This window comes from Typha angustifolia, chromosome 3 (assembly GCF_048772165.1).
Source record: "Typha angustifolia cultivar Huaian chromosome 3, ASM4877216v1, whole genome shotgun sequence".
NCBI lineage: Eukaryota > Viridiplantae > Streptophyta > Magnoliopsida > Poales > Typhaceae > Typha > Typha angustifolia.
The window spans coordinates 3483879-3497904 of NC_133241.1; the positions used below are offsets into that span (position 1 = coordinate 3483879).

A 14026-nucleotide genomic window follows, 5' to 3' on the forward strand; every position below is an offset into this window, starting at 1 on the left:
GTGGTATTGCCCGGCAATAACGCATAGAGGAATAGCAACTTGGGCAAAGTACCATTTGATCTACAAACGATCTAGATCATGGGAATACGAGGACTTTGATGCTATGTTGATGAAGACAGTCTAGAAGACAATGGTGAGGGCATACCAAGAGGAGTTCGAGTGGGTGTCTAGTCGATGTGTACTACCTTGGATGGACCGGCAACTCAAAGCCACTTTTATCACTGGATTAAGAAAAAAATTCAAGCCGATGTACATGCCTTGCAAACTCTAAACTTAGGATAATCAGTGGAGGACACCTTATGAAGGACAAATATCGAAAACTTAGAGGGCACTTGAGGCAACCATAGAGTAGCAAGCTACAGCCAAAGCTGATGCATGTACTTGATGGCTCGGATTACCTACATGCAGCTAGACAATGACCACCCTTTCGCATTTCTAATGATGTGAGAATAGCTCCTAGGACCCCTATATAGACTCTCACACCTAGCCAAGTGGAGGAGAGAAGGGCTAAGGAGTTATGCTTTAGGTGCGATGAGAAGTTCACCCTTGGACATCGTTGTATGCAACAAATTGGTTCAGTGATGCTTATTGATGGAGAGACCAAGGAGGATGTGCCCGAGGATGAGGTCATTGTTGGCAAACAACACAAGAATGAGTAATAGCTAGTGACCAAGGAGTTAGACTCGATGGAAATACGAGAAGGCAACGCATTACATGCCTACTTACGACCCGCGACATCGTCGACGACCCTACGAGTGGATGGCAACATTAGGAAGTATACTGTGCATATCATCATTAACATAGGGAGTACGCACAACTTCTTAGATGAGCGGCTAGTTCAAAAGATTGAGCTCACTTCCGAACTGATGCTAGGATTGGATGTCACCATTAGAGATGGGACGATGCTTCGAGCTGACTATATATGTAGTGATATTCAGGTGCGAGTCCAAGGGCATTCATTTGTCGTGGACTTGTATCCGATTACACTCCTGGGAGCTAACGTTGTCTTGGGGACATAGTGGCTGCAAAGCTTAGGGCTAGTCACTTTTGATTTTGGTGAAATGTGCCTTACCTTCAAGTACAATGGTAGGAAAGTGCGGCTTAATGGCATTCGACTACATCAGGGAGCAACCTTGTAGCCACTTCAAGCCTTATCGAGGCTTATTTGATGTAGTTGGCTCCTACCGAACCTAAGAAGACAAACCAGGCAAGTGTAGTTGTGATTTGGCTCATCTCCTATAGGAGTTTTCGGTCCTCTTTGAGGAGCCGAAGGGATTACCATCAGGATATGAAGAAGGAGGTTCTAGTGGAGTGGCTTGGATGGATCACCGACGATGTGACGTGGGAGATGAAGGATGACTTGATGGACCGTTTTCCTCACTTTGCATCTTGAGGATAGATAAGGGAAGCATGGTAGGTTATTGCAATTTTTTATTTAGATACAGATTTAACACGATCAAACCGATTCAAATTGTATCATTTTCTATCTTTGTTTTAGGAAAATAAGATGACTTCTAACAGGTGCGTTCGAATGCAAGTGGAGGGCATTCAAACGCCTCATTTGTGTTTGCATATATAGAGCCCTGGTTTTAGCCATTCAAATACGATGATAGGGCATTCAAGTGCACGTCAGATAAGTTGTTTTGTATTAAGATTTGTTTAGGATTTTGGATGATTAGCTAGCCTCTAAATATGTGGAAAGGCAAAGTCGTCTTTGGATTATTGATCATTGGTTGGCTCTCATCTACAGCCGAGGTTAATCCTTTGTTGCTTCTCCCTTCTCACTCCAGCTACCAACCATACCTAAAAGCTTCTTTCTCCCACCTCATCTTGTTCAAGGCATTAATCTAGCCACCATAGCCATCATCATCTCCCATAACCCTAACCACATGATCTACGTCCATCCCGTCACCTCCTAATATTTTGTGATTATTTTCTTCATAACTTTTGATCTACTAGCCCGATCAATAAAATTTTAGTTGCGTTGGATTCGTAACTTTTAAAGGAACAATATCTCCAAATCTCATATCGTTCTAATTATTAGATCGATCTCAATTGCCTTCGCAAGTTCTATGCTGATCTGACCTTCCGTGCTGGTCCAATCTCAATTGGGTTGGGTCCATGTCTGATGTTAGCCCCTCTCATTCACTTGCATCCTCTTAGATGGTTTTGACCTCCTTGTCGTGGGACTCAGCTCGGGATTAATCCCACTAGGTAACAGTTTTGAACTTGGCAATGCTAGTTCGGCGCATCAAATTAGACTCAATCTATCTACACTTATGTTCGCAAAACTGATCCAATTGCATCAGTCTATCGTAGCCTAGTTTCACCTTCTCAAACTCCAATTGCTTCACCTCCACCCGATTCAAGTCTGTCTTGAAGCTACATCCTCTTGGTTTGGTTTGATCTCCTCGCTTTGGATCTCAGCTCAGGCTCGATCCACCAAGTCTCGTGCAGAAATTCCACAACTTCTACTCATTGTGGTTCAGTGGTTTTGGTCCCTTCAAGCTCAGGTTTGGTTTCGTGTAGCTAGATCATGTTGATCCCTCCAAAGTTGTCTGAATACACATTCTCCAGCCTAAGCTTACTGACATCTGGCCCCTCTTCCAACCTAAAATACACAAACAATTTGGATGCCAATACTGAGCCGCCAAGTCAATGACTGGATCACCCAGGTGTGAATCCGCCTTGCACTCCGATGGGACAGCGTCTAACTTGACATCGTGTGAGACATCCACCCTGTTTATACTTATGCCACTATTAGTCCACCACCATGTAATATCTCTTTCAACTTGATGTTGCATTTCTTATGTCAGTCTTCTTCTCTTCATGGCGGTAGTAGGAAGTTTCCAGTTCATTTTGGCGTATAGAATTCATGAAGAAGTTCGCATGGTTCTACTGGATTGGAATTTTTATTGTTAGACATGCATCATTCGAAGCCCTTCCTTGGACAGTAAGTATTACTCTTTTTCGAGTAAAGTGAGTTTTGCTGCAACTCAACATGCTTGATACTTAGGCATGAGGTAAAGGCAATACGACAGTAATGTGGAAACAATACTTCAAATGCTTGTTGCAGAAGTAGTAGATCTTAAAAGATGCTATCTCAGTTTCAAAAGTTGATGAATTGCTCAACCGTGCCTTCAATAAAAATCGCATAGCAACCTTTGGGAAAGGAGAAATTGAGGCTTGAAAAGACCCATGTGAGCTACTTTTCCCCCATTTTCCTCAGTCTCCTCACACTCTCCATTCTCGTACTTTAAATTTACTCTTCTTTCCTTGCTTCTCCCTTTTCTCCTTTTTGGCTGTTCTTTTCCCTTTCTTTTCCAATGTGCTTTGCTGTTGTTCCAGCTGTTGCTACTGTAGCTGTCTACTACTGTTACTGCTAGTCTGCAAGAATGTTGCTATTTCTCCCCTTCGTTCATCTTCTGGACAATTGCTGCTTCTAACTTCTAGAGCTTTTGGAAGATTTCCTACTGTAGCTGTCCACTACTTTTACTGCTAGTCTGCAAGAATGTTCTGGACAATTGCTGCTGCTAATTTATAGAGCTTTTAGAAGATTTCTTGCAATAAAGTAAGCTCCTTTGCTGCAATATCGTGAGATAGGTATCTGATTTCGTTATCTATGCATTTTACTACATTACTACACCCAACAAGCCGGCTAAATTTGTAACGTTCTCTTCCTATTCTAGTTTCAAATTTTCATGTCCTTTCTGGTTTCCACTTCCCTAGCTCCTCATTTCTTTTAAACCTTAGACCTTGCCTTAAATATATCTCAATGGAGCAGTAAATTTACACTGATTCTTAAATGTTATCAAAATAGTTTTTTTGTATTAACTTTCAGATTAAAGATATATTCTTGGTAACCTTTTCTTTTGAGTTGGATTCTATCTTCTCATTACCCTTCCTTGTCTCCTCCTTTATCTTACCGTTGGTAACTTGATATAGATAAGATTCTTGGCGGCAGGAAAAGGATCTCAGAATGCTATTTCTCCTTGGGTTACATCTATGTATTTCCGTCTCTTTCCTCATAGCAGCACGTTTCTTATTCTGGCATATTTCAGTCAGTTTAAACGCAAACTTCAGACTCGAAAAGAGATTTCTTCTAGAGAATTAGTTGCCAGATTATAATTAGATGTGAGTAATTTGAATCTATCCAAAACCCATTACTGCTGGTACAAGTTCATCTACGGAGGGAGTTCAGATTCTGTTCCCGCCACGTGCACGTGTTACATTGACGCGTATCTTCTCAATGCTTGAGTTCATCTACAACTCCTCGAAGATAAAACCGAATCAAAGAAGTTTTCATCTACATAGAATTCATCAACTATAATTAAATCGAAGGGACTGCCCAAGGGATCGACATTTTGATCCATTAGATCGAGGGATCGGAATTTTGTCAATCAATTCCGAGATCGCTAGTTTAAAAATATCCACCATAGAAGAATCTACATCATTTAGATGTCGATACATCAACATTCAAGAAGGTGATCATATGAAGATCATCTTATAATCATTATAATTGAGGCTTAAAGTTCCGCCTCCAAAGTTTTATCTCCATTAGCCATAATATATCAAATATCTTTTTAATCTTGATCGATGGTCACTTACACTGCCAATCATGATCAAATATCTTATTAATCTTGATTGGTAGTCAATCACATTGCCAGTTTTTATCAAATATCTTGTTAATCTTGATCAGTGATCAACAATACTGCTAGTCTTAATAGTCAATCGAGCTATTCATCTTGATACTCATCTCATTGTTTATCTTGTAATACCCCAAATTCAGAGGTTTGGAGTTTCTCTGGCCTTCTGTCACTCCCTTTAGTTGAGACATATATATTGGCATTTGTCATTCATACATTCAATTTCATTATGGATTACCATCTCTGTGCCATCTTTGATTTGATAATTATACTTTACTTCAATTCGAATGAATCCTAGATGAACAAAGAATTGTTCATTAAGTTCTGTAACTTAGTGCAATTCTTAAATCCATAACATTTATCTAATAAGTTTACTGCATTGAAGTAAATGATTCATTCATAATAAAGTCAAGTTTAATTGGAGGTTGTCGATTAAGATGTAATTAACTAGAATCAAACAAGCTAGGAAATAGGCGACACCCAATCTCTTGATAACTTTTTTTATTTTAAACTTTATAACCAGATGACATTTTACAAAAAGAAACGAAGAAAACAATCTCACAGGACTGTGTATCGGTACTTTGTTTTGACAGCAACCTTGCCAATGGGTAAGAGAGAGGGTGTTCAATGATTGAGGTAATATACTACCTTTCCTACACACAAAAAGGAACTTCAATATGGACATCTATAAAAGGAATCTTAGGAATCTGTTATGCAAGACGTTGTGTACGGGACAAAAACATTGACTTTGGGTCGTCGATTCTTAGTTTTAATAGGACTTGTACTGATGGTTTACCTTAATCCAATCAAGGTGTTACGAACCAGCCTAATCCGATCCACAACGGTTCCGAAACTTAAATCCTAACTTGATAACCCTCTAATGACTAGATGGATGCTAGGTTTAATTCTTGGTGTGAAGGGGGAGAAGTTGTTGTGGAAGAGGGAGGTTAAAGATTAGAAGAGGCCAACCAAAGACTTGGGTGGTGGAAGAAGGGAAGTGGGAGAGGACGCCAATGGCTAGAGACAAGAGAGAATGAGATAGGGCTAAAGCCAATTCTAATCACAAGATTATCATCATCATACAACTCTAATTAGGGTTTCCTTTATATATATATATATATATATATATATATATATAGGCTCACCCTAAGGACTCATCAACTAATTTAAACAACTCCAAACAAATCCTAACAAACTAACAATTAAGTTAAAACCCGAACAAACCAACTAAATCAGTCTTCCTTATCTTCTTGGATTAACCCTTCATTTCGTCATAGATAGATTCTGGATCTGGAGAGGTCATGAATATCAAAGTTGTAGATCTCGAGATTGGCAACCTTATCTAACTGGTTTGATATTATTTGGATATGTGTAGAATGTTCTACGAATATTTTTTCGAAACTACACAGAGTTGGATTTAGCTAATTAGATAAAATCCTAACCTGCTAAAACTATAACTAAACCAAATAACCAAATAAGATAATTAGACTCAATCTATTGAGCCTAATCTCCCTTTGATGTGATCCGGTCTAATCCGGTTCGCATCAATCCACCACGCTTCTGATCACCTTGTCCTCAAGGTGTTCATGGTGGTTTCCAAACCTTCCAAATTTGTCAAATCGTTTCCACCAACATCCGAGCCGAGTCCAAGAGCGCAACACTTATGGAGGAGGCCATGGCTCGGCCAAGTGTAACACAATGTAGCGCGTTGATTTGTGCTCGACCAATTAGCCCAAGGCTAAGATTTAACTCACCCACAATCCAATGTACGCTCGAGTCTAGTCTAGGCCTCCCGCAAGGGTTGATCTATTTAGGCTTTGGCACATTGCTTATGGGTTGAGGAGGTTGTCCTTTAGATCGGTAAAAAAACTTGATGGGCAGCCATGACCATAGGATCGGGCCGTCGAGGTATCAAATCCTCAATATTTTTCAAAGCTTCAATGCTCTTAATCAATGGCTCGAGTGGCGATTGGTGATGGCTGACGACTGCTTTAGGGTTCCTAGCTGTCGGTGTGGGCAACAAGGTCTCTTTTGATGGTGTTGTATACCTAGGTGGTCGTTCGTCATGTTCTGGAGGTGCCCTCGGTTGCAAGGGTGGTAAGTCGGTGTGGCACCCGTGCGGTTCGTCGCGCCGTTGCCATGGTGCCTTTAGGATCGGTCCTCGTCGGTTCCCCTCTCTAGGTAAGGGGGGTTCTTCATGTCTTTGATGACGCTCAAGGGTATGCCTTAGAGGGTATTTATTCCTATCAGCAAGGGTGGCTTTGATCTCCAACAATGTTTGTGCCATAAACGCTAGGGTTTACGCGAGATCAAGCGAGCTTTCTGTCCGTCCTCAAGAACTCTAAAGGGATGGAGATCTTGATATAGCCACGTGGTTCGTCTCCACGCCTTGATCACTTACTTGCTTAGCCGCCTTGGATCTTGTGGTAGCCATAGTGGTCCAAAAAAAGTTGGCTCTTATACCAGTTGTTACGAACCGGCCTAATCCGATCCGCAACGGTTTTGAAACTTAGATCCTAGCTTGGTAGCCCTCCAATGGCTAAATGGATGCTAGGGTTTAATTCTTGGTGTGAAGGGGGAGAAGTTGTTGTAGAAGAGAGTGGTTAGAGGCTGGAAGAGACCGACCAAAGACTTGGGCGATGGAAGAAGGGATATGGGAGAGGACGCCAATGGCTAGAGACAAGAGAGAAGGAGATAGGGCTAAAGCCAATTCCAATCACAAGATCATCATTATCATACAACTCTAATTAGGGTTTCCTCCACATATATATATAGAGGCTCACCCTAGGGACTCCAACTAAGTTAAACAACTCCAAACAAATCCTAACAAACCAACCCTTCATTTTGTCCCAGATAGATTCCGAATCTAGAGAAGTCATGAATATCAAAGTTATAGATCTTGAGGTTGGCCACCTTATCCAACTGGTTTGATATTATTTGGAAATGTATAGAATATTCTACGAATATTTTTCCAAAACTGTACAGAGCTGGATTTAGCTAATTAAATAAAATCCTAACCTGCTAAAACTTTAACTAAACCAAATAAGATAATTAGGCTCAATCTATTGAGCTTAATCTCCCTTTGATGTGATCCGATCTGATCCGATTCGCATCACAAGGGTCCTTTGGCTACATGTATCTACAAAAACTACATCTACATTTATATAATGTAATATAAAATGATTTTCAATGGCTAGAATGGGCTTACATATAGCATCTTGACATCCACTTCAATTAAGTGGGTGTCAAAACACATTCCCTCAATCTTTAATTGAAAAAGAGAAAGATATGAGAGTTTTGTTTACATTAATTTCTCATTTAACACTAGAAATAATATATCTTGAAACACATGAAACCAAATAACCTCTAAGTCTTACAATAGGATTTTATTTAGAGTAGGAATATTATTTTCAGAGTTTGTTTAGGATTGGTATTACATGGAGAAAAATTATAAATATTTATTAGAGCCTTGTATTAGGCATATAATACTATTCTTATTCAATAAAAAATTTCTTTTCATACATTGAGATAGATTTGAGGGAGTTACTCTCTAGTTATTGCCTTCTTTGCTTCCGCTACGTCAAACATCCAGTGAGGTTAAGTATCTAATGTGCCATAAAAGATAAATAGCAATCGATAAAAAGCCTCCACCGTTCCCCAAGTTAATGAAACAAAATCATACATGGATTTCGTGCAACTAATGCTCCTATGACAGTCAATAGTTTTATATACATCCTTCTTTTCTCAAGACTAGTCGTTTCTAAACATAAGATGTTGCCAAGCTATCAATAGCATTAGCAGAACCACTATATTGCAATTTCAGCTACTATCCAATGCTATCGTTCTCAACTGGAGAACGAGATGCATCACTGGGATCATCTTGCTTTCCTGCAGAAGCCAAACAAGAAAGCTATATAAATCTTGAGATCCAAAAAGTTTTGCTAATTTCGTTACTTATGTACATTCAGAAAGAAAGATAATCATGCATGAGTTCATAAGCAGCAAAGAAGAAATGCTGGTCGACAGGAGTTAACTGTATATGAGGACCAACTCCACAGATGTATGAATGAAGTTTGGGGTATGAAGCACCACAACTAAGTTCTTGAAGAAGTAGCCACTAAACAAGTGCTTGAAAATAGCAGAATAAACACAAGTCCTTGTTGTCCATCTAGATGCGGTGCAAAAGGCGGGTGCGTGCAAATTTCAGGTAGCCTGCAACTACTTGCGAGTTTCTAGAAACGATGCACACCGACCTTCTTGAGTGTGCACAAACATATGTAAGCACATCTCGATGAGGCTAATATGATGGCCTAATATGGACGGGACATAAGGGAAACTTCTAGAGATTGTAAGAGGTTGTGGATGGTGTTTGGACTAAAGGGGAGGTCGTGGAAAGGCATAGGTAGACGAAAGGATAATCTAGGGGATGGTGGATGGATGAGGGCTAAGATTGATGTAAATGATGGTGGAACATGGTTAATAACTCTATAGGATTATTCACGATGAGAATGAGTACCGTCTAGTGAAGAGGGAAGCTGCTAAAACAAGACGACAGCATATGTAGAGAAAGACTTGCTAGAAAATAGAGAACGAGAGCTAGAAAGAGGGAGAGAGAGAGATTGAGGAAGAAAAATTCATTCAGTTCATAAGCATTATAAGATACAAGCTATAAAGCCCTATTTATAGTAAATAAAATAAAGAATTCTCAAATCGAATAAGAAAAAAATCAATCTAGACTAGCTATCATATCTCTTTCTAATTTTAACTCCATCCCTAGATAGAGTAAGAATCTAAAGAAATCTGAATATGAAAATAGAAATCATGACTGTCACTAATCTAATCTTTTTGGTTGCATAATTTTCAAACGCCATACGAATATATTATAATTATTTTTCTAAAACTGTGCTAACTGTTACTTCTTCCAATTTAGTGACTCAGACTAATTTCAGACTCAGAACTCAAATTCTGACTTGGATCATATTAATTCACCATGCTTAGTCAACCTTGGCTTCAAGGTGAAGTACAATCTTTATTTGGATCCTCATATAGCTCAACCTCTTCTGGATCCAACTCATTTAAGAAAGCCACTAGCTCGCTTGGATCGAGTTGTCGTGATAGCGCCATTCGCCGTTCAATTCCCAGTGCCTTCTTATACACTATTTTTCGTTGATTAGTGTAGATAATAAAATGGCAACTGATAAGATATAAACACCACTTTGTGACAACATGAATAATTGCCAACATCTCCCACTCATAAGTAGATAGTTGTTGAGATTTAGGTGATAGAGCCTTGATAAGGTAAACCACAGGTCAACCTTCATGCATGAGCACGGCTTCAATGCCAACTCTTGAACCATCGCACCTAACAACAAATGTCCTCCAAAAATTAGGTATCACCAAACTAGGAGCAGAGGCCATGGCTTCTTTCAACTTCTCAAATGCATCACGCGTCTTATCTATCTATCTAAATTCACCCTTCTTTACTAAGGATGTTAGAAGGGCAGCAATCTTCACATACCCTTTGATGAATCAACCATTATAGCCTGTAAGACCAAGGAACCACATAGTTCCCTCAAGTTCATCGGTACTGGCCATCTCACCATGTTCACAATTTTCTTGGGTCTACCTTAACCCTTGTGGGTGAGATAATTGTCCAAATAATCTACTCTCTCATGACCTCATTGGATATCTTCACATGTAGGTGTTGGCAGAGTAACAATAAAACCTCCTTGCAATTATTCAAGTGGTCCTCTCACGTAAGGCTATACACCAAGATATCATAAAAAAAATACAAGAACACATCGATGCAAAAGGGGTCTGATGATATCGTTCATAAGTCCTCGGAAGGTCACTAGTGCATTAGTTCCACAAAGCGACATCACCAAAAACTCAAAGCTATCATGAGTGCAAATATCCCCATGTGCACATCCGGTGGGCGTTTTCGAACTTGATAGTATCCGGCACTCAATTCTAACTTGGAGAGGTAGGCTGCTTCAGATAACCCATCTAGCAACTCTTCGGTCACTGGAATTGGATATCGATCTTAGACAAAAATGGCATTCAGTGCTCGATAATCTACAGAAAATCGCCAAGTCTCGTTCTTCTTTCTTACTAGCAACACTAGCAAGGAGTAAGTTCCACGGCTTGGACGAATGATGACACTAGCCACTATTTTAGCAATCAACTTAGTGATTTCCTCCTTTTGGATACGAGGGTAGCGATATGGTCACACCCCTGGACATGATCTCAATCTGATGATCATGTAATCTAGTCGACGGCAAACCTTTTGGTTCCTCAAATACCTCATTGAATTCTTGGTAAAACATTGATGGATCGCTCCGTCAAGGGTTTGACTAGTTTTCATGGAGTAGCCCCACACCCTAGTTTGGGCAAACCATTCAACAGATGTAAGACTACACTCGAATCCGACTGTTGCTCTTCCAAGTGTACTTCTTCGTCACCACTTCAAAAGTTTTTTGTTAACTTTCTGAAGTCAAAGCAAACCTTGCTAAGCCCTTGAAGCCGCTAAATGCTAAGTATTCAGTTTACTCCTCAAAGGTCCAATAGGTGTCAGTCCAGGAGGAAGATATGATCCTTGGACTATAAGCGTTAGACCGCGACAAATTCCTTAGGCTTTCAATTTCATGCCGTCACAAATGGTGACATCGAAAACCAATAGAAGACCCCACCTCAAATCCTATTCTCCGTGTTACCTTCTCATTGAGAAAGTTATGGGTACTTTCACTATCAATGACAACATGAATCAAATAATTCTTCACTGTTCCATCCACCGGCATAGTTCATGGTGTGGTGGACCGTTAATATCTATGCGGTGTAGATCTCCTCCACATCCCCAATCTCTTCAATGACCTTCTCCTTTGGTCTATCTCCTTCATATGCCACAGCCCCAATCTCAATGCCCTCTAACATTATTGTTGCCGATCTCGCGCATTTGTGCCCTAAGACGAATTTCTCATCACAATAAAAGCACAAACTTTTGGCTCTTTGCTCCTCTACTTGGGCTATTATGAGGCATCGTGCCGGAGGCCATGGGGAGTCTTGATAAATCTTTGGACCAACCCTAACCGCAGTTGGCCGAGCTAGACCCTTCGTGCCCGTAGTGGTCGTAGGTAGCCTGCTGCTCCCCTACAAGTCTATCCCAATCCAGAGCACTTTTCGCCGCATCTTCAGTGCCTGAAGCTTTTCTTCCATCACCCATATGGTGTGGAAGGTGTCCACAATAGAAGTAGGTCGAACCGTTTTTACTTCAGCTTGGACATCTAGGCAAAGTCTGCAAATGAAAGTGCTTCAGAGAGCGGAGTTTGACTATTTTCAAACTCTACTTAAAATTCTCTCAAATTTTTCTTGATAAGCTTGGACAGAGATCGTTTGAACAATTTTTTAGTGAGTCGCCGTGAAGTTCTAGTCTCCAAATGGCTCGAATCATAGACAAATTGCAATTGCAAACTCATTCCACATCTAGCCATGTAGGTCTGGCTTTGAATCACTGTTCCACAAGTGTCTCTAGATCCATCCTCCTCTCGGCCATGCTAGGGCACCTTCGCTACCCTCTGGTATGGCCACCATGTAGCATCATGCTTTACACATGGGTCATGCATAGAATCGCTGACACAAAACGTGATGGAGAAAGATGAAATAAGGAAATAAAAAGAGAAGGAATGGAGTTTCACACCTCCACCCTAAGAAATGGTTTCACACCAAAATCCTCTAGAGAACAAATCACATAAACTTTCATTAAGTTCCAAAAAAAATAAAACGGGTCTATATATAGACCTACAATGAAATTAAGCAAAAAACACCCTACATAGGAAATAAACAAAAGACACCCTAAATAAATCAAAGTTAGAACCAGATCTCTATAGGAGGGATCATCAACTGTCGGCGCCTCCTGCGCTGATACACACGCCATCGCGTCCTATCAGTGATGTCCGCATCATTCTCCCCGGGTGGGAGAGAAGTCGACTCCATCGAGTGTGCTGCTCTCATACTGCTCTAAGGTATCAGGGTGATGCACCTCCAAATCATGACGATCAAGCCACGTGTCATCAGATGTAGGCCGTCCTTTCCAACGTACTAGATACCTTAGGATCCACCTTCTCTAGTTGAAATAATTTCATCATCTAAAATTTTATCAATTTCGCTGCTGTGTTAGGTGGAATATTGGGAAGCGAAGGTAAAGAGGGTCTCTCATAAACAGGCTCATGGGTAGGCTCAGTATCTAGTGGGTTATCTGGAGTAAAATCTGGACCTTTATAAGTTACTAGATCCTCAATATTAAAAGTAGAACTGATGTCGAAATCACTAGGGAGATCTAGAACATAAGCATTATTATTAATTTTCTTGAGAATTTTAAAAGGTCCAGCACTTCGTGCATACAACTTTTTGACAGTTTCAGGTGGAAACCGTTCCGGACGTATCCGGACAATCACAAAATCTCCAACATTAAATTCTTTGAATCTCCTTTTTAGATCAGCTCAAATTTTATAATTAGTATTATTTTGAGCAATTCTGTTACTGATTTCTTTATGCAAGTCATGAATATGTGATGCGAATGCAGATGCAGACTCAGACAACCTATGATAATGGGACATAGGAATGAGATCTATAGGTTGTCTAGGTTTGTAACCATATACTACCTCAGTTGGACTCAGACTTATGGATCTATTAACAGAATTATTATATACAAATTCAGCAGTTAGCAGTTTTTGATCCCAGTCTCTTAGATTCTCGCCGACAAGAGCTCTCAGTAGGTTACCTAAACTCTTATTGACTACTTCAGTTTGCCCATCAGTTTGTGGGTGGAAAGTAGTTGAATACTAAAGCTTAGTTCTCATCTTATGCCATAGGGTTTTCCAAAAATAGCTAGTGAATTTTACATCCCTACCTGATACAATAGTTTTTGGTAGCCCGTGCAACTTAACGATTTCGTCAAAATAGATTTTAGTAACTCGAGAGGCGTCAAAAGTTCGGGAACAGGGTATAAAGTGGGCCATCTTTGAAAATCGATCCACCACCACAAAAACAGAATCATGCTTTCGGGTAGTCTTTGGAAGTCCAAGTACGAAGTCCATACTAACATCTTGCCAAGGGCAATTACGAACAGGTAAAGGCGTGTACAATCCTGTATTTTGCTTTCGTTGCTTAGCGAGTTGACATGCATAACATCGACTAAGTCTCATAACACATCTCTTTAAGCTTGGCCAGAAAAATCGATGTTCTGTAGCTTCAATAGTTTTTGCGTGCCCAAAATGTCTAGCTAAACCCCCAGCATGCAATTCCCAAATTAAAAATTTTCTTAACGAGGTGCTGGGAATGCATAACCTTCAAGACTTAAATAGATAGCCATCCTGCAAGATGAA

The 14026-nt window shown here is 40.2% G+C and overlaps 1 protein-coding gene across 1 annotated transcript in view; it reads right to left on the reverse strand.

The window, feature by feature from the left end:
- Window positions 1–8084: 8084 nt before the first annotated feature.
- LOC140778148 (AT-hook motif nuclear-localized protein 14-like) overlaps window positions 8085–14026 on the reverse strand; it is a 30508-nt gene continuing 24566 nt past the window's right edge. Inside the window, exon 6 of the mRNA XM_073122735.1 lies at window positions 8085–8534. Within this exon, the coding sequence (XP_072978836.1) occupies window positions 8473–8534 (62 nt within the window). The 3' untranslated portion in view covers window positions 8085–8472. The remainder of the gene's footprint in view (window positions 8535–14026) is intronic.